The 21,822-nt window shown below is 50.2% G+C and overlaps 1 protein-coding gene across 11 annotated transcripts in view; it reads right to left on the bottom strand.

Annotated features, from left to right (window-relative positions):
- SMARCD3 (SWI/SNF related, matrix associated, actin dependent regulator of chromatin, subfamily d, member 3) overlaps window positions 1-21,822 on the bottom strand; it is a 223,189-nt gene that overhangs the window by 55,290 nt on the left and 146,077 nt on the right. For all 11 annotated transcript variants that reach the window (XM_054017007.1, XM_054017008.1, XM_054017005.1 and 8 more), the window contains one exon: window positions 7,518-7,619. In XM_054017007.1, the coding sequence (XP_053872982.1) occupies window positions 7,518-7,619 (102 nt within the window). The remainder of the gene's footprint in view (window positions 1-7,517; window positions 7,620-21,822) is intronic.

Raw genomic sequence — 21,822 nt, 5'->3', positions numbered from 1 at the left:
CTGTCTCTTCCTACCACCCTGGCTGCGTCTTCTAGAGAAGTCCTGTCTCGGCTGGGGATTAGGGTAGGTGCGCTGTGGTTGGGGTCGGAAGGGCCTATGTTGCATCACCGGAGTATGTATGCCCAATGAACGCATAATGACCTGGTTATCCTTCAGACTCTAGAGTCTGGAGTCAGTCTTGTCTGAAAACAGACCACGGCCATCAAAGGGCAGGTCCTGAATAGTCTGCTGGAGTTCCGGTGGGAAACCAGAGACCTGCAGCCACGAAATGCGGCACATAGCTACGCCCAACGCTAGAGTCCTAGTCGCCGAGTCTGTTGCATCTATTGAGGCCTGCAAAGATGTCCTGGCTACTTTCTTGCCCTCCTCTAGTAGGGCCCCAAACTCCTCCCTGGACTCCTGAGGGATAAGCTCTTTGAACTTTCCCTTCGAGTTTCAGGTATTATAATTGTAGCGAGTCAAGAGGGCCTGCTGGTTAGCCACTCTGAGTTGTAGGCCGCCAGTAGAATAAATCTTGTGCCCGAATAAATCCAGGCATGTAGCGTCCTTGGATTTAGGAGCAGGAGCTTGTTGGCTGTGTCTTTCCCTCTCATTAACGGACTGTACAATGAGGTAGCATGTCTGAGGGTGAATATACAAGTATTCGTAGTCTTTGGAGGGGACCAAGTACTTCCTCTCCACCCCTTGGCACTGGGAGGAATAGAGGCTGGAGATTGCCAGATCGTATTGGCATTAGCCTGGATGGTCCGAATAAACGGCAAGGCTATACATGTCGGGGTATTGGCAGATAAAATGTCCACTACTGGTTCCTCGACCTCCACCACCTCCTCCACCTGGAGACTTATGTTTTGTGCCACCTTGCGAAGCAACTCTTGGTGTGCACGGAGGTCTATAGGTGGGGGGCCAGAGGAGGACATACCCGCCACCGCCTTGTCAGGTAAAGACGAGAAGGATACTCCAGGGACTAATGGGACCTGGGGCAAGTCTTGCTGGGGAGGGTCCGGCTGCCCTAGGTCCACCATGCTAGGGGCATGGGCCTGAGCTGAGGGCAGGGCCGTCGCCTCCAAACCCCCTGGGGGAGGGCGACTCATAGTCGCCTCCGGAACCCGGGGTTCCGAGTGGGCAGAGCGAGAAGCCCCCGAGGGGACATCTTGGGTCTAATGGTATGCCCAAGGGGTCCAAAAGGACCATTGCGGAGGTCCCTGACCAGGATCCTGCCCCTCGTCGTGCCATTGGCTAGCACCGTCCGCATCCTGGTCCTGGACATGGTAGCCACTTTCTGCCTGGGACGACCTCAAGTTGGGACAGGACGGGCAAGGTGGAGCCTATCGTGCATGCTGGGTCACCCTGTCTTGCGTTGTTGCCCCGAGCCGCGGAGATAGAGATCGGTGCCGTGGTCTCGAGCGGTACCACGACCTGGATCGGGACTGGCGGTCATATCGGTGCTGGGAGGCAGATCTGGACCTCAACGAAGATCTATGGGAGGAACGGTGCCGGGATTGACTCTGAGTAGACCGGCGCCGGGATTGGTGCCGGGAGCTGGACCGGTACCGACCATACCGGGAAGATCTTCGTGAGGTGGAGCGGTGCCATGAGTGCGACCGACACCAAGATGGTGATCGGTGCCGGGACTGCGAGCGGTGCCATGGACGAGACCAGCGTCTGGATCGGGACCGTGACTGGGATTGGGACCGGGATTGGTGCCGTCCCGTCTCGCTCTGCGACGGAGGGCACATCATGGAGGGCTTTCCTTTCGAGGGAACAGCCCGTACCAGTGGTACTGAAGGTTGCGACATCTCGGCTCAGTGAGCGCAATCTGGTCGTGTGCCATGGAGAAAGTCTCCGGGGTGGAAGGCAGGCCAAGCTCGACCGCGGTACGCACCGGGGAGCTTACATGCACCGGACTCAACGGCGCTTGTGGCATCGGAATCAACGGTGCCGGAGCTGGAGCCTTCGCGGGGTGGTCCAGCACTGGACGCTGCTCCGAGGGAGGCACAGGCAGTGCCGGCAACTGCAAAGGAGCAGCAGGTTGTTTGTGCTGCTTCTTGGGTCCCGGAGAGAGCGAGCGGTGCCACGCTGGTAGAGGTGCCGGAGACCGTCCGGTGCTGGGAGTCTTTGCCGATGCCAGGCCGTGAAGCTGTTGCTTCCAGTGCCGGAGATGCACTTCGGACTGATGGGGTCGGTGCCGGGTCTCGACGTGGAGAACGGGCTAAGTGCCACTTCCATAAGGAGCTGCTTCAAGAGAAAGTCCTGCTCCTTTTTAGTCTGAGGCTTGAATACCTTACAAATGGGGCACTTATCTGATTGATGGGATTCCCTCAGGCACTTCAAACAGGAGTCATGGGGGGGGTCTCCCGTAGGCATTGGCTTAAGGCAGGCCGAGCACGGTCTCAAACCCGGAGACCTAGGCATGAGCCCAGGTACCGGGAAGGAGGGAAGGGGAGAAGCCCCTTACCCCCAATTACTATTTACACTAACAACAATAACAACTATTAACTACAACTAGAAACTAATAACAACTACTCTATAAAAACTATCTACAACTATAAACGAGCTAGAAGCTAGGGAAGTGGAGATCAGCTAAGCCGCGCTCCACAATTCCATCGACAGTCACGGGCAGTAAGAAGGAACTGAGGGGGCGCTGGGTCGGCTGGGGCATATATCCGGTGCCATAAGGGTGCCACTCCAGGGCATGCCTCAGCCGACCCACTGAGTGTTGCTAGGGTAAAAATCTTCTGACAATCATGCATGCGGCGCGCACACACCTAATTGGAATTGATATGAGCAAGCACTCGAAGAAGAACACTGGTTGCCGCATCTGCCCTGTCAGGTGCTGCCTGAAGGGACGCTCTGGAGATCAGTCTCCCTTCCTCAACCAAAGCCAAAAATTCGCTGCGGGAGTCCGGGAGGAGCAACTCTGTAAATTTAGCAATCCCCAAGCAGACATTGTAGGAGTACCTGCTGACGATGGCCTATTGGTTGGATATTCACAGTTGCAGTCCCCCTGTGGAGTAAACCTTTCGCCTGAAAAGGTCTAATTTTTGGCGTCCCTATTCTTGGGCAAAGGGCCTTGAAATCCTTGTCTCTCCTGCTGGTTAGCGGCATCCACAAGGGAATCAAGCTGAAGGTGGGAATAGAGGTGCTCATAGCCCTTGGAGAGCACAAAGTACCGGCGCTCATTGCGCTTGGCCGTAGGCGGCAGTGAGGCCAGGGTCTGCCAAAGGTTCTGGGTCATGTCCATGATTGTCTTTATCAGTGGTAAGGCGATAAGGGCAGGGCTGGAGGGAGCCAGGATGTCCACCATAGGGTCCGCATTATCCACAACTTCCTCCGCCTTAATACCCGGACGCTGGGCGACCCGGCGCAGCAGCTGCTGCTACACTCTGGAGTCTTTCAGAGTTGGATCTACTGGAGGGCCCGCTAGGGCCTCGTCTGGTGAGGAGGAGGAGGAGACCAGCAGGGGAGGTGGTTGCTCCCTACTGTCCCCACCCAAGGGATCTCTTGACCCTCTGGGAACTGCAGTAGGTTGGCCTGGCCCCAGTGCTGTGAATGGCCCGGGTGTCAGTGCCGACGTTGGGCCCCCCACTGGTGCCGGCGCTTGGTGCAGCATGAGCACTGGGGTTCTCGAAGGTGCCGGTACAGCCAGTACCAATGACAGAGGCAGTGTCAGTGCTGGTGCTGAGAGTGCATCGTGCGCCCTAGGTGCAATCGGGGCTGCTGATACCTCCAGTGCTGAAGCAGTCGATGTCGGTGCCACAGTCAATGCCGGTGCTGAAAACAGCACCACAAGTGCTGGTGTTAACGACCGAGGCACTGGCTCCGGTGCCAAATGTAGTGAAACGAATGTCGTGGACGCCACTGATGCTGCACACGAGCAGGACCCCTGACTCCGACCCTGGGCTTGATGTAAAGCCCATGGAGTCCAAAATGGTCACTGCTGTGGATTTTGCCATTGAGGGGCCCACTGCATTGGGCAGCACAGCCTATGGTGCCAGGAGAAGGACCTTCTGCTCCTGCTATAGTCGGAGGGGTATGAGTCTGACTGACTCTGAGTAGGAGGACCAGGAGTAGGTGGCGCTGCTCCTCTCGAGGTAGAGCATCGAGAAGCAAGAAACCGACTGCGCTCCCTGGATGGCGGCATTGGAGTAGAAAGGTGCTGAGATGATGGGGATCGGCATGCAATCATCGCTGGCTTTCCCTTAGACTGCACCCTGTGGTGCCGGGACACTCTCCAGTCTCAGCGGCGAGAACAGTGGCATAAGTTTCAGCAGGTCCTGCGCCACCTTGAAAGCCTCTGGGGTGGACAGGGACAGTAGATGCTGTGATGGGTGTGGTAAGCGAGATGGGCCCGGACTCGACTGCCTCGCTTGGGCAGGAATCAACATGGTCGCTTGGGCAGGAGTTCCCGAGCTGTGGCCCGACTGAGGTTCTACTGGTGGCTGGTCCCTGGGCCTTGCCAAGGGAGATCGGCCTCTCTCTGACCTCTTTTTCTTCTGCGCTGGCAATTGGGACCAGTGCCGAAGGCTGTACTGTCCCCGAGAGGCTCCATGACGGTGCCCAGCCTCCTTGCCAGCATCTTTCTTCGGCGCCGGATCCTTCAAAGACAGTGCCGGAGTGCTTCATGCCAAAGACGAAGTGCTGGGAGCAGGATCCCGGCGCCTGGGTCCGACTGAGGTTGGAGAGAGGCCGATGAGAATTTTGAGACGCTGCTCCCTCTCCTTAATGGTTCTTGGTCAGAATTCCCGACAGATCTTGCAGTGGTCTTTCTGGTGACCCTCACCGAGGCACCGTAAGCCGGTGTGGAGGAGACTTTTTGGCATGCGCTTTGCACAAATCTGGCAAGTCTTAAAGCTCGGGGATCGCAGCATGCCCCAGTAACAAATGGGGGGGAAGGACCCCCCGTAACTGAAACTTATAAAGAACTATTAAACTATACTAACTACTGGAAACTAACTATGTACAGCGTATAAAGCACTGCTAATCCACTTGCCAAAGCAAGAGAAGAGCAAGGGGAAATTCCAGCTACTGGCAGTAAGAAGGAACTGAGGGGGTGTAGGGTCGACAGGGCTCTATATTGGATGTCATGAAAGCGTGACTCGAGCGGGCGCCCAGGCCGACCCTAAGGTTGCTGCTAGGGGAAAAATCTTCTGGTTACTGTGCACGTGTGCGCACAGACACCTGATAGGAATTGACATGAACAAGCATTCAAAGAAGAACAAGTGGTTATAGTACACAACAACAAAACTATAAAACTTTGAACCTGGGTCTACACTTATCAATAGTTATCTTTCCTATCTAATAAAGTAGATTTGCTGCCAAAGTTCAGTCTCTTGCAAAGGTGGCTGGTTTCTCAAGAACTAGGATCCAAACGTTCATGAAAACACCCCCCTCCGCCCAGGGTCTTCCTCAGTGAATGAATCCAGAGTGCCTTTCTCAACACATTCTTACACTGAAAACAGTCTTTCGTTTCTATTCAGAGGCAGGGCAAACCCCTGCCCTGTTGCAGAGTTCCTTTTCTACCTCTAAGTGGTTTCAACTGTTTATTGTTGTCTCTGATGATTTTCCATTAATTTTTCTGGGATGTGGCAAGAGTAGACCACAGAACCTTGCATTACCTCACTGGCTGACTAGGAAGGGTGACATCTCCTTCTTGCTTGAATGGGTAATCAAAAAGACACATTATCTCCTGGTGACTGATTTCTACTCCAAGTCCATAAAGCATACTTTCAATATAAATACATTATTCCTTAACTATTATCCATACACACATCTTGCAATCATAGAATCATAGGACTGAAAGGGACCTCAAGAGGTCATCTAGTCCTGGCCCTTGCCTCATGGCAAGACTAAGTATTATCTAGACCATTCCTGACAGGTGTTTGTCTAACCTGCTCTTAAAAATCTCCAATAATGGAGATTTGGGTAATTTATTCTAGTGCTTAACCACCCTGACAGTTAGGAAGTTTTTCCTAATGTCTAAAATAAACTGCCCTTGTGCAATTTAAGCCCATTGCTTCTTGTCCTATCCTCAGAGGTTAAGAAAAACAATTTTTCTCCCTCTCCTTTTAAGAACCTTTTACGTACTTGAAAACTGTTATGTCCCCACTGAGTCTTCTCTTTTCCAGACTAAACAAACACATTTTTTTCAATCTTCCCTCACAGGTCATGTTTTCTAGGCCTTTAATCATTTTTGTTGCTCTTCTCTGGACTTTCTCCAATTTGTCCAAATCCTTTCTGAAATGTGGTGCCCAGAACTGGACACAATACCTCAATTGAGGTTTAATCAGCATGGAGTAGAGCAGAAGAATTATTCCTCATGTCTTGCTTAGAATACTACTGCTAATGCATCCCAGAATGTTTGCCTTTTTTTCAACAGTGTTACACTGTTGACTCATACTTAGCTTGTGATCCACTATGACCACTAGATCCCTTTCTGCTGTACTCCAAACCCTTCATCCCTGGCCCACCCCAGAGCCCATACCCCCAGCCGGAGCCCTCATACCCCTGCACCCCAACCCTCTGCCCCAGCCCTGAGCCCACTACCACACTCCGAACCCCTTGGCCCCACTCCCACCACATGAATTTTGTTATGTGCACCAATATGAAGGTGATGTGCCACACATCACCTCCATATTGGTGCACATAACAAAATTCATTCCGCACATGGGTGGGAAAAGTTAGAGGGAATACTGATTTTGAGTAGGAGTAGAGAGATTATTTTACCTCTGTATTTGGCATTGGTGCAACTGCTGCTGGAATAGCATGTCTAGTTCTGGTGTCCGCAATTCAATGAGGATGTTGATAAATTGGTAAGGGTTCAAAGAAGAGCCATGACAATGATTAGCGGATTAGAAAACATACTTTATAGTGACAGACTCAAGGAGCTCCATCTGTTTAGCTTAACAAAGAGAAGGTTAAGGGGTGACTTGAGCATAGTCTATAAGTACCTAAATAGGGAATAAATATTTGATAGTAAGCTCTTCAGTCTAGCAAATAAAATTATAATACGATGGCTGGATGTTGAAGCTAGACAAATTCAGACTGGAAATAAGGCATCCATTTTTAACAGTGAGGGTAATTAACAAGTGGAACAACTTACCAATGATTCTGTGGATTCCGCATCACTGGCAATTTTTAAATCAAGATTGAATTTTTTTTTTTTTTTATAAAAGACAGGCTACAGATCAAACAGGAATTAATTCAAAGAAGTCCTATGGCCTGTCTTATAAAGGAGATCAGAATAGATGATCCCAGTGGTCCCTTCCGGCCTTGTAATCTATGAATCTAGGAATATAGCCCATGATATTGTACATTTATGACATTTACCACCTCTACCAATTGAAAAAGGAATACAGCAAAAGCTGTCCTTTATAAAAATTCCATCACTCAGAATCACAGAAATGACAGCTGGAAATGATTTCTTGGTGTATGCGACAGGGTGACTCTCTTGTGATGTACTGTATCCTGATGTTTGTGTTTTGTGTCAGCAACAACCTTGCCAAGCGCAATGCACTGACCTGGTAATCCAACATGAGGAGAAGTGTGCACCGCACACTCACATCACCAGGCCTCTTCACCTGGAAGCCATCAGTCTCCTGGGTAGTGGGAGTTCTATGCCACTGCCAGAGGAGAAACAGAACAGGAAGAAGGTCAGTCTCAGTTTGCCACTGTCTGGCCTGGGAGATTGTGTGGTCGTGAGTGTGTATATATAGTTTTCATGCAAAAATTATCATTAGTTCAACAGTAAGATTCTGAAATCACACCCTCCGAACAGTATTGCCAGGCGTCCAGTTTTTGACTGGAATGCCTGGTTGAAAAGGGACCCTGGCAGCTCCGGTAAGCACCTCTGACCAGGCAATTAAAAGTCTGGTCAGCGGCACATGGGGGCTAAGGCAGATTCCCTGCCTGCCCTGGCTCCATGCAGCTCCCGGAAGCAGCAGCATGTCCCTCCGGCTCCTAGGCGCAAGGGCGGCCAGTGAGACTCTGAACGCTGCCCCTGCCCCAAGCGCCGACACTGCAGCTCCCATTGGCTGGGAACTGCAGCCAATGGGAGCTGCGGGGGCGATGCTTGTGGGCGAAGGCAGTGTGCGGAGCTCCCTGGCTGCCCCAGTGCCGTGGAGCCACAGGGACATATTGGACACTTCCGGGAGCTTTGGGTGGAGCCCACACCCCAACCCTCTGCCCCAGCCCTGAGCCCCCTCCCACACTCAAAGTCCCTCCCAAAGCCCGCACCCCACACCCCCTCCCACACACCAACACTCTGCCCCAGCCTGAGCCCCCTCCTGAACCCCAAACCCCTCATCCTCAGCCCCACACCAGAGCCCACACTCCCCAGCCGGAGCCCTAACTCCCCCACCCTGCACCCCAACCCACTGCCCCAGCCCAGAGCCTCCTCCCACACTCCAAACCCTTCTGCTGCAACCCCCAACCCAGAGCCCCCTTCTGCACCCCAAATTCCCATCTCTAGCCCCACCCCAGAGCCTGCACCCCCAGCCAGAACACTCACTCCCCCACACACTCCAACCCCCCTGCCCCAGCCCTGAGCCAGAGCCCACACCCCCTGCCCCAACCTGGTGAAAATGAACAAGTGAGTGAGGGTGGGGGAGAGCAAATGACAGAGGAAGGGGGAATGGAGTGAGCAGGGGGCGGGGCCTCGGAGAAGGGGCAGGGCAGGGGCGGAGTAGGGTGGGGCAAGTGAGTTCAGATTTCTACGATTAGACATTTGGCAACCCTGCTTCCGAAGTTAGAAAATTCCAACTCTCCCCCTTGCGCATATGCCTTAAAATACAATCTCTCTTTATATCAGTGTATGTTATTTGCTGGATAACACAATATATACTGCAAACTGGAATTTTTTATACAACCTGTGATGGGGTGTATAAAGGGTGTATAAGGTGCCACCAGACTCCTTGTGGATACAGACTAACATGGCTACCTCCTGATACTTGACACCATGCAAGGCACTACATTTAGCTGTATGGAGTGGAAATCCATCAACCTCATCAAAAAACTCGCACAGATACAGACAGATATCATCTTCCTCTCCAAGTGAAAACAGATGGACATCATACCAAATGGACTGAAGGTAAAAAAAAATCCATTGCAATCGACATACTACACTGACTATGGTGGGAGACTGTGCCACACACTCTCAAAGAAACTGAGGAACCACCTGATCAGCATTCTGTACGGAAGACAGGACAAGATCAAGAATGAGTTCTCAAAACTGGAGACTCTCATACAAAACCAATGTTCCACACAAACTTCCATGTGGCTGGACTTTACAAAAACGAGACAAGCCATTTATAACACACACTTCACTTTTCCACAGAGGGAAAAGGACAGTAAACTATCTAAACTACAGTAAACTACATGCCACAGGGGGCTACAACAGTGGTACCCTCAACTCACCTAACAATATTGTTAATCTATCCAACCTCACACTTAGCCCGGCGGAAGAGTCTGTCCTATGTGGTACCAATGAGAACAGTCTAGAGCCATCCTCTTTGGAACCCCTTTTCAGGTAGTTGAAAGCAGCTATCAAATCTCCCCTCATTCTTCTCTTCTGCAGACTAAATAATCCCAGTTCCCTCAGCTTCTCCTCATTTTCACATCCTGCCCTAAACTGTTGGATAGTGTGAGGCATGCACTGTCAAAGAGCTAACTTATTTCACTGGAGGATGCAGTGATTCCTGTGTACACTGCACGAGTTTGCTAAGTCTGTAAGATATTTTGGGATCTTTCTGGATGAAAGATGCTGTATAAATATGTAATTAGAATTGTTTCTATTAAAACAAAGCAACAAATATAGGCACTGATGCAGGAAAACACTAAAGCACAAGGGGCCACAACAGTGGTACCCTTAACTCACCCAACAATATTGTTAATCTATCCAACCACACACTTAGCCCAGCAGAAGAGTCTGTCCTATCTCGGGGCCTCTCCTTCTGCCCCACCACCCCCATGAACATGATACAGTTCTGCAGTGATCTGGAAGCCCACTTTCGTCATCTCTGACTCAAGGAATATTTTCAACACACCACTGAACAGTGCACTGACCCACAGGAACCCTCCTACCAACACTACAAGAAGAAGAACTCTGTGTGGACTCCTCCTGATGGTAGAAATGACAGACTGCACCTCTACATAGAGTGCTTCTGCAGATGTGCACAGGCTGAAATTGTGAACAAACAGCATCACTTGCCCCATAACCTCAGCCGTACAGAATGCATTGCCATCCACAGCCTCAGAAACAACTCTGACATTATAATCAAAGGGGCTGACAAAGGAGGTGCTGTAGTCATAATGAAGAGGTTGGATTATGAACAGGAGGCTGCCAGGCAACTATCCAACACCACATTCTACAGGCCACTATCCTCTGATCCCACTGAGGAGTACCAAAAGAAACTACGCCATCTGCTCAAGAAACTCCCTGCTACAGCACGGGAACAAAACTACACAGACACACCCCCAGAGCCCTGAGGGGTATTCTATCTGCTACCCAAGATCCATAAACCCGGAAACCCTGGAAGCCCCATCATCTCAGGCATTGGCACTCTTACAGCAGGATTATCTGGCTATTTGGACTCTCTGCTCAGACCCTACGCTACCAGCACTCCCAGCTATCTTTGAGTCACCACCGACTTCCTGAGGAAACTACAATGCATTGGTGATCTTCCTGAAAACACCATCCTGGCCACCATGGATGTAGAAGCGCTTTACACCAACATTCCACATGAGGATGAACTACAAGCTGTCAGGAACAGTATCCCTGATGAGGCAACAGCAAGCCTGGTGGCTGAGCTTTGTGACTTTGTCCTCACCCACAACCACTTCAGATTTGGGGACAACTTATATCTTCAAGTCAGTGGCACTGCTATGGGTACCCGCATGGCCCCACAGTATGCCAACATTTTTATGGCTGACTTAGAACAATGCTTCCTCAGCTCTCGTCCCATAGCGCCCCTCCTCTGCTTGTGCTACATTGATGACATCATCATATGGACCCACGGAAAGGAGGCCCTTGAAGAATTCCACCTGGATTTCAACAATTTCCATCCCACCATCAACCTCAGCCTGGACCAGTCCACACAAGAGATCGACTTCCTGGACACTACAGTGCAAATAAGTGATGGTCACATAAACACCACCCTATACCGGAAACCTATTGACTGCTATACTTACCTACATGCCTCCAGCTTCCATTCAGACCACATCACACGATCCAACACCTTGTCTACAGCCAAGCCCTAAGATACAACTGACAGTGCGAGACAGGTACCCAGAAATCACCTACTACAGGAGAGGCCCAACAAGGAAAATAACAGAACAGCACTGGCTATCACGTACAGCCCCCAACTAAAACCTCTCCAGCGCATTATCAACGATCTACAACCTGTCCTAGAAAACGATCACTTACTCTCACAGACCTTGGGAGGCAGGCCACTCCCCGCTTACAGACAACCCCCCAACCTGAAGCAAATACTCACCAGCAACTACACACCACACCACAGAAACACCAACCCAGGAATCAATCCCTGTAGCAAACCTCGTTGCCTACTCTGTCCCCATATCTACGCTAGCAACACCATCAGAGGACCAACCACATCAGCCACACCATCAAGGGTCATTCACCTGCACATCTACTAATGTTATAATGCCATCATGTGCCAGCAATGCCCCTCTGCCATGTACATTGGCCAAACTGGACAGTCCCTACATAAAAGACTAAATGGACACAAATCGCACATCAGGAATGGTAACATACAAAAGCCAATAGGTGAACATTTCAATCTCCCTGGACATTCTATAACAGATTTAAAAGTAACTATTCTTAAACAAAAAAACTTCAGAAACAGACTTCAAAGAGAAACAGCAAAACTAACATAAGAACATAAAAACATAAGAATGGCCGTACCGGGTCAGACCAAAGGTCCATCTAGCCCAGTATCCTGTCTACCGACAGTGGCCAATGTCAGGTGCCCCAGAGGGAGTGGACCTAACAGGCAATGCTCAAGTAGTCTCTCTCCTGCCATTCATCTCCATCCTCTGACAAACAGAGGCTAGGGACACCATTCCTTATCCATCCTGGCTAATAGCCACTAATGGACTTAACCACCATGAATTTATCCAGTTCTCTTTTAAACGCTGTTATAGTCCTAGCCTTCACAACCTCCTCAGGCAAGGAGTTCCACAAGTTGACTGTGCGCTGCGTGAAGAACTTCCTTGTATTTGTTTTAAACCTGCTGCCTATTAATTTCATTTGGTGACCCCTAGTTCTTGTATTATGGGAATAAGTAAATAACTTTTCCTTACCCAGTTTCTCCACACCACACATGATTTTATATTCCTCTATCATATCCCCCCTTAGTCTCCTGTTTTCCAAGCTGAAGAGTCCTAGCCTCTTTAATCTCTCCTCATATGGGACCAGTTCAAACCCCTAATCATTTTAGTTGCCCTTTTCTGAACCTTTTCTAGTGCCGGTAGATCTTTTTTGAGATGAGGAAACCACATCTGTACGCAATATTCGAGATGTGAGCGTACCATCGATTTATATAAGGGCAATAATATATTATCAGTCTTATTCTCTATTCCCTTTTTAATAATCCCTAACATCCTGTTTGCTTTTTTGACCGCCTCTGCACATTGCGTGGACATCTTCAGAGAACTATCCACGATGACTCCAAGATCTTTTTCCTGACTTGTTGTAGCTAAATTAGCCCCCATCATATTATATGTATAGTTGGGGTTATTTTTTCCAATGTGCATTACTTTACATTTATCCACATTAAATTTCATTTGCCATTTTGTTGCCCAATCACTTAGTTTTGTGAGATCATTTTGAAGTTTGTCACAGTCTGCTTTGGTCTTAACTATCTTGAGCAGTTTAGTAACATCTGCAAACTTTGCCACCTCACTGTTTATCCCTTTCTCCAGATCAATTTATAAATAAGTTGAATAGGATTGGTCCGAGGACTGACCCTTGTGGAACACCAGTAGTTACCCCTCTCCATTCAGAGAATTTACCATTAATTCCTACCCCTTGTTCCTGGTCTTTTAACCAGTTCTCAATCCACGAAAGGACTTTCCCTTTTATCCCATGACAGCTTAATTTACGTAATAGCCTTTGTCAAAGGCTTTCTGGAAATCTAATCTAATCTAAATCTATGTCCACTGGATCCCCCTTGTCCACATGTTTGCTGACCCCTTCAAAGAACTCTAATAGATTAATAAGACATGATTTCCCTTTACAGAAACCATGTTAACTATTGCTCAACAGTTTGTTTTTCTGTGTCTGACAATTTTATTCTTAACTATTGTTTTGACTAATTTGCCCGCTACCGACGTTAGACTTACCAGTCTGCAATTGCCGGGATCACCTCTAGAGCCCTTTTTAAATACTGGTGTTACATTAGCTAACTTCCAGTCATTGGGTACAGAAGCCGATCTAAAGGACAGGTTACAAACCTTAGTTAATAGTTCCGCAACTTCACATCTGAGTTCTTTCAGAACTCTTGGGTGAATGCCATCTGGTCCCGGTGACTTGTTAATGTTAAGTTTATCAATTAATTCCAAAACCTCCTCTAGTGACACTTTAATCTGTGACAGTTCCTCAGATTTGTCACCTACAAAAGCCGGCTCAGGTTTGGGAATCTCCCTAATACCCTCAGCTGTGAAGACTGAAGCAAAGAATCCATTTAGTTTCTCCACAATGACTTTATCGTCTTTAAGTGCTCCTTTTGAATCTCGATCATCAAGGGGCCCCACTGGTTGTTTAGCAGGCTTCCTGCTTCTGATATACTTAAAAAACATTTTGTTATTACCTTTGGAGTTTTTGGCTAGCGGTTCTTCAAACTCCTCTTTGGCTTTTCTTATTACATTCTTGCACTTAATTTGGCAGTGTTTATGCTCCTTTCTATTTGCCTCACTAGGATTTGACTTCCACTTTTTAAAGGAAGTCTTTTTATCTCTCACTGCTTCTTTTACATGGTTGTTAAGCTACGGTGGCCCTTTTTTAGTTCTTTTATTGTGTTTCTTAATTTGGGGTATACATTGAAGTTGGGCCTATATTATGGTGTCTTTAAAAAGCACCCATGCAGCTTGCAGGAATTTCACTTTAGTCACTGTACTTTTTAACTTCTGTTTAACTAACCCCCTCATTTTTGCATAGTTCCCCCTTTTGAAATTAAATGCCACAGTGTTGAGCTGTTGAGATGTTCTTCCCACCACAGGGATGTTGAATGCTATTGTATTATGGTCACTATTTCCAAGTGGTCCTGTTATAGTTACCTCTTGGACCAGCTCCTGCGCTCCGCTCAGGACTAACTCTAGAGTTGCCTCTCCCCTTGTGGGTTCCCGTACCAGCTGCTCCATGAAGCAGCCATTTAAAGTATCAAGAAATTTTATTTCTGCATTTCATCCTGAACTGAAATGTTCCCAGTCAATATGGGGATAATTGAAATCCCGCACTATTATTGAGTTCTTAATTTTGCTAGCCTCTCTAATTTCCCTTAGCATTTCATCATCACTATCACTGTCCTGGTCAGGTGGTCTATAATAGATCCCTAATGTTATATTCTTATTAGAGCATGAAATTTCTATCCATAGAGATTCTACGGAACATGTGGATTCACTTAAGAATTTTACTTCATTTGATTCTACATTTTCTTTCACATATAGTGCCACTCCCCTCCCCTCCCCCCGCACAACCTGTTTTGTCCTTCTGATATATTTTGTACTCCGGAATGATTGTGTCCCATTGATTGCTCTCAGCCCACCAGGTTTCTGTGATGCCTATTGTCACGGAGTGTGGGGGGACACAAGGCCCTGCACCCCAGGCTTCCTGCGATTCACCATGACTCTCAGCCAGACAGTAAAGCAGAAGGTTTATTTAGACGACAGGAACACAGTCCAAGACAGGTTTATTTAGACGACAGGAACACAGTCCAAGACAACAGGATCCCCCCCAGTTAGGTCCATCTTGGGGTCTCAGGGTACCCCAGCCCCCTTGGGAGGTCAGAGCCCCATCTGCCTCCCAGCCATTCCATCAGCCAGCTCTGAACCTCCCTCCCCAGCGTCCCCTCCCACAGCCTTTGCCCAGTTTCCCGGGCAGAGGTGTCACCTGGCCTCTAGTCCCTTCCTGGGTTCTCAAGTTACATGCTCAGGTATTCTCCCTCACCACCAGTCTTGCATCCCCCCATGCAGACCATCCTAGCCACACTCCCCTGTCTTCTCAGCCAGCACTCCCCACTCAGCATTCAAAGACCACATTAAGAACAGTCCCAGTTCATCACATCTCTCCCCCCTTTGACCTGGGGAAGTTCAAACCTATCCCTGTTCCCGTGGATGCCCTAGCATCCCTCCCATTCCTTGGTGAGAATTACACCTTCCAGTTTCACGCCCCCCCTTAGGTTGGGTGTGCTCGATGGCACTCGTAGTTCAGATGTGGGAAGGTTTATGTGGCCTGTGCCCTTTTCCCACCCCAATATCCCTGGGGTTCCAACTGGTCTGGGGTCTTCTCCCAGCGTTCCAGTCTGGAGGTTTGTGATTCGGGCTCTCTTGGTTCAGAGCCCCCCTTTTAACCTTGGCCACCCTCTGGAAAGGATCCTCTATGCTGGGCAAGGGTCTTAAAGCTGTTTTTCCCTTGTCCCGGGCCTTCCTCCCCCTCTGACAGGGGTCACAGGATCGGCAGTACTGTCGGACAGTAATAAAGACCCCAGGCCAGTGAAAGTTCTGTAGCAGCCTCTGCTGGGTACGCTAGGTTCCCTAGTGCCCTGAGAGAGTAATGTCGTGGGCCTGGTACAGCAGCTGGCGGCGATACTTCTGGGGTACCACCAGCTGTCTCCTGATTCCCCCTGACTCCATTTTCCCCGGGGGAGCCCATTCTCGGTACAGGAACCCCTTCTCCTACAAGAACCTTTTCCAGCAACCTCTCCCCAGGTCTGTACCACACTGAGGTCGGCCAGGTCCCTTAACTTCCGCAAGGAGGGATCTTGCTGCAACTTGGCCTGGAACTCAGCTGCTGGGACAGGTATGGCCACCTGCTCTCTCTCACCGGCTGGGTCTGAAGCCCCAGCCTCCCTGAGCCGTGTCCCTGGGCGTTCCCTCCCCACCAGGTTAGGGTCCTGCGCCTCGAGCAAGGCACCCTCCCCAAGGTCAGGGTGCAGTGCCCCTCGCCGGCTCTGACTACGGGTCACAACCAGGGCACCCTGGGGGTTGCTTGGCCAGTCCTCCAGGTCCCCCCCATCAACACCTCAGTGGGCAAATACGGGTGTACCCCCACATCCTTGGGGCCCTCCTTGGCCCCCCACTTAAGGTGTACCCTTGCCACGGGCACTTTGACTGGGGTCCCACCCACCCCCATTAGGGTCAGGTAGGTGTTGGACACCACCCAATCTGGGGCCACCACCTTGGGCCGGGCCAGCGTCACCTCAGCGCCCGTATCCCAGTATCCATTGACCTTCCCCGCATCCACTTTCAGGGGAACAAGGTACTCTCTCCGGAGGGACAGCCCCGCGCCCACCGTATAAACCAAAACCTCTGAGTCTGGAGCATCCAGCCCCCCAGAGGAGCTAGCCTGGGGCCCTCTTCTCTCCTGAGCCTTTGGGAAGCTGTCAGCCCCCTTTGCCTGGGCCATCTTCCCCTTGTCCGTCTGGGTCTCTACCCAGTCAACCCTCTGTGGGTTGGGACCGTTCAGTCTGTCCCTGAGCCTGAGGCACTGGGCCCGTATGTGGCCTCTTTGGCCACAGTGATAGCAGCCCATGTCCTGTGGGTCCCCTCGAGCGGGTCAGATGGACCTGACGCTGGATGTTCCCCTTTGGTGGGGGTTTTCCATATTTCACCACTGGGAGGTCCCATGGTGACCCTCTCTCTGCATTGTGGTGGGGCTGTTCCTTTGGGACTCCTCCCTGTTATCCCCTGACCGGCTCTTTACAAACTCATCGGCCAGCTGGCCTGCGTGTTGCGGGTTCTCTGCCTTTTTGTCCCTCAACCACAGCCTCAGGTCTGATGGGCAACACTCATACAGTTGCTCCAGTACCAGCAGTTTAACCAGGTCCTCCTTCGTTTGGGCCCCATCTGCCCACTTGCTGGCATATCCCTCCATGCGGACGGCTAGTTGCAGATAGGAGATCTCAGGGGTTTTATCCTGACTCCGGAACCTTTCCTGGTACATCTCAGGAGTCAGCCCAAACTCACGTAGCAGGGCCTTTTTGAATAGCTCGTAGTCCCCTTTCTCCGCCTCTTCCAGTTGGCGATACAATGCCACGGCTTTGGGGTCCAGTAAGGGGGTGAGAACCCAGAGTCTGTCTGCAGGATCAACCTGGTGCAGCTCGCAGGCCATCTCAAAGGCATCCAGGAAGTCATCCATGTCCTCCCCCTCCTTGCGTGGGGCCAGGATGCACTTATCAAAGCTCTTTGCAGCCTTGGGTCCCCCCTCATTCACTGCAGCCGGGGGCTCGCTGCCTCTCAGCCTGGCCAGTTCCAGCTCATGATGCCTCTGTGTCTTTTTATGCTGCCTCTGTTTCTCTTCATGCTGCCTCTGTTTCTCTTTCTCCTCCTGTTCATGCTGTCTCTGTTGTTCACGATCTGCCAGCTCTCTTAGTTTTAGCTCTTTTTCCCATTCCAGCTGCTTCCGCTCCATGGATGCCGAGCGTCGCCGGGAGGATCCCCTGCTGGCCGGGGGGGTCACGGTGCCCTCAGGATTTGCTGGGCTCCTACCCACCCTTCCCCTAGGCATAGGAAGGAGGGGTCTCAGGAAGCCCTCAGCATCTGGCTGACCACTTCCAGATGGGACAGACACTGGTGCTGGCGCTGCATTTACCAGGCTGCTTCCCTCAGAGACAGGGATCAGTTCATTCGAGCGATCTCCCTCCTCCAGCTGTGCAATGAGCTGTTCTTTGGTGAACCTCCCACTGCGCAGCCCCCTCTGCTTGCACAGCTCGACCAGGTCGCTCTTAAGCCGCTTGGCATACATCTTCCTGCTGGCCACTCACAGGCCTGGGTGCTCACCGCTCCCCAGTTTCCAAGGAGAACCCCTAGTGTGCCAGCCCGTCTCGAGGTCACCACCTCCCTTGCGATCCCCTGGGAGACCCTGTTACTGCAAAAGTCCTTCTCGCTGGTCACACACTCCCAGGGGTGAATCGCCCCCTGAAACCGTCTCTCTCTGACTCTTCAGCATGCCTAGTCCCCGTCAATCCCCCTTCGTTTTACTGCTCCCCAGTCACTTACGGCAGGAAGCGCCGTCCACAGGGTGCAGTAGATCCCACCTCTACCACCAGTTGTCACGGAGTGTGCGGGGACACAAGGCCCTGCACCCCCCGCTTCCTGCTATTCACCATGACTCTCAGCCAGACAGTAAAGCAGAAGGTTTATTTAGACGACAGGAACACAGTCCAAGACAGGTCTTGCAGGCACAGACAACAGGACCCCCCCAGTTAGGTCCATCTTGGGGTCTCAGGGCACCACAGCCCCCTTGGGAGGTCAGAGCCCTGTCTGCCTCCCAGCCATTCCATCAGCCAGCTCTGAACCTCCCTCCCCAGCGTCCCCTCCCACAGCTTTTGTCCAGTTTCCCGGGTAAAGGTGTCACCTGGCCTCTAACCCCTTTCTGGGTTCTCACGTTACATGCTCATGTATTCTCCCTCACGGCCAGTCTTGCATCCCCCCATGCAGACCATCCTAGCCACACTCCCCTGTCTTCCCAGCCAGCACTCCCCACTCAGCATTCAAAGACCATATTAAGAACAGTCCCAGTTCATCACACCTATTATATCAATATTCTCCTTTATCAGAAGGCACTCTAGTTTACCCATCTTATTATTTAGACTTCTAGCATTTGTGTACAAGCACTTTAAAAACTTGTCACTGTTTATTTGTCTGCCCTTTTCTGATGTGTCAGATTCTTTTTTATGTGAATGTTTATCATCTGATCTGGCCCTTACATTATCCTCCTCCATCCTCTGCTCCTGACTATAACCTGGAGATTCTCTATCATTAGACTCTCCCCTAAGAGAAGTCTCTGTCCGATCCACATGCTCCTCTGCAGCAGTCGGCTTTCCCCCATCTCCTAGTTTAAAAACTGCTCTACAACCTTTTTAATGTTTAGTGCCAGCAGTCTGGTTGCCTGATGGGGCAAAAACATTGTTGCGGGTGGTTCTTGGGACGTCGTCAGGCCCCCCTCCCGCAGTGAAAGTCTGCTTTTCTGAAGTCCAGGGTCTGTATACTGCTGCTCTCCTTTCTTCCTTGTGTCAGGATCCTGAACTCTACCATCTCACGGTCACTGCCTCCCAGGTTCCCATCCACTTTTGCTTCTCCTACTAATTCTTCCCGGTTTGTGAGAAGCATGTCAAGAAGAGCTCTGCCCCTAGTTGGTTCCTCCAGCACTTGCACCAGGAAATTGTCCCCTACACTTTCCAAAAACTTCCTGGATTGTCTGTTCACCGCTATATTGCTCTCCCAGCAGATATCAGGGTGATTAAAGTCTCCCATGAGAACCAGGGCCTGCGATCTAGTAACTTCTGTTAGTTGCCGGAAGAAAGCCTCGTCCACCTCATCCCTCTGGTCTGGTGGTCTATAGCAAACTCCCACCACGACATCACCCTTGTTGCTCACACTTCTCAACTTAATCCAGAGACTCTGAGGTTTTTCTGCAGTTTCATACCGGAGCTCTGAGCAGTCATATGCTCTCTTACATACAATGCAACTCCCCCACCTTTTCTGCCCAGCATGTCCTTCCTGAACAGTTTCTATCCATCCATGACAGTACTCCAGTCATGTGAGTTATCCCACCAAGTCTCTGTTATTCCAATCACATCATAATTCCTTGACTGTGCCAGGACTTCCAGTTCTCCCTGCTTGTTTCCCAGGCTTTTTGTATTTGTGTATAGGCACTTAAGATAACTTGCTGATCGTCCTGCTTTCTCAGTATGAGGCAGGAGTCTTCCCCTCTTGTGCTCTCCTGCTCATGCTTCCTCATGGTATCCCACTTACCTCAGGGCTTTGGTCTCCTTCGCCCGGTAAGCCAAGTTTAAAGCCCCCCTCACTAGGTTAGCCAGCCTGCTGGCGAAGATGCTCTTCCCTCTCTTAGTTAGGTGGAGCCCGTCTCTGCCTAGCACTCCTTTCTCTTGGAACACCATCCCATGGTCAAAGAATCCAAAGCCCTCTCTCCGACACCACTTGCGTAGCCATTTGTTGACTTCCGCGATTCAACGGTCTCTACGTGGGCCTTTTCCTTCCACAGGGAGAATGGACGAGAACACCACTTGCGCCTCAAACTCCTTTATCCTTCTTCCCAGAGCCACGTAGTCTGCAGTGATCTGCTCAAGGTCATTCTTGACAGTATCATTGGTGCTCACGTGGAGAAGCATGAAGGGGTAGCGACTCAAGGGACTGATGAGTCTCAGCAGTCTCTCCGTCACATCGTGAATCCTAGGTCCTGGCAAGCAGCACACTTCTCGGTTTTCCCAGTCGGGACAGCAGATAGATGACTCGGTCCTCCTTTGGAGGGAGTCCCCAACCACCGCCACCTACCTCCTTCTCTTGGGAGTGGTGGTCGTGGAACACCCATCCCCCACCCCATGTTACAGCAGTCTCGGATGATGACCCAGCACATGTTCGTTTTAAGAACACTTTCACAGCACATTTGACAAAACACAAAAAAGGTACCAATGTGAGATTTCTAAAAATAGCTCCAAAACACGACCCAAGATTTAAGAATCTGAAGTGCTGTCAAAAATCTGAGCGGGATGAGGTGTGGAGAATGCTTTCAGAAGTCTTAAAAGAGCAACACCCCGATGTGGAAACTACAGAACATGAACCACCAAAAAAAGAAAATCAACCTTTTGCTGGTGGCATGTGACTCAGATGATGAAAATGAACATGCGTCAATCTGCTCTGCTTTGGATTGTTATCAAGTAGAACCCGTCATCAGCATGGACGCATGTCCTCTGGAATGGTGGTTGAAACATAAATGGACATATGAATCTTTAGTGCATCTGGCACGTAAATATCTTGCGATACCAGCTACAACAGTGCCATGCGAATGCCTGTTCTCACTTTCTGCTGACATTGTAAACAAGAAGCGGGCAGCATATCTCCTGCAAATTGCAACCAAACTTGTTTGTCTGAGCAATTGGCTGAAGTAGGACTGAGAGACTTGTTTTATTTTTGAATGCAGTTATTTTTTTGTACATAATTCTAAATTTGTAAGTTCAACTTTCATGATAAAGAGATTGCACTACAGTACTTGCAATGGGGGAATTGAAAACCTGGGGCCGGTTTTGTTCAACATCTTTATTAATGATCTGGATGATGGGATTCATTGTACCCTCAGCAAGTTCGCAGATGACATTAAGCTGGGAGGAGAGGTAGATATGCAGGAGGGTAGGGATAGGGTCCAGAGTGACCTAGACAAATTGGAGGATTGGGCCAAATGAAATCTGATGAGGTTTAACAAGGACAAGTGCAGAGTCCTGCACTTAGGAAGAAAGAATCCCATGCACCGCTACAGGCTGGGGACTGACTGGCTAAGCAGCAGTTCCGCAGAAAAGGACCTGGGGATTACAGTGGATGAGAAGCTGGATATGAATCAGCAGCGTTCCCCCGCTGCCAAGAAGGCCAATGGCATATTGGGCTGTATTAGTAGGAGCATTGCCAGCAGATCGAGGGAAGTGATTATTCCTCTCTATTCAACACTGGTGAGGCCACACCTGGAGTACTGCATCCAGTTTTGGTCCCCCCACTACAGAAGGGATGTGGAAAAACTGGAAAGAGTCCAGCCGAGGGCAACGAAAATGATTAGGGGCCTGGGGCATATGACTTACAAGG

This window comes from Malaclemys terrapin, chromosome 2 (assembly GCF_027887155.1).
Source record: "Malaclemys terrapin pileata isolate rMalTer1 chromosome 2, rMalTer1.hap1, whole genome shotgun sequence".
NCBI lineage: Eukaryota > Metazoa > Chordata > Testudines > Emydidae > Malaclemys > Malaclemys terrapin.
The sequence above is the reverse complement of the archived record's forward strand: the minus strand, read 5'-3'. Positions and strand labels throughout refer to the sequence as shown.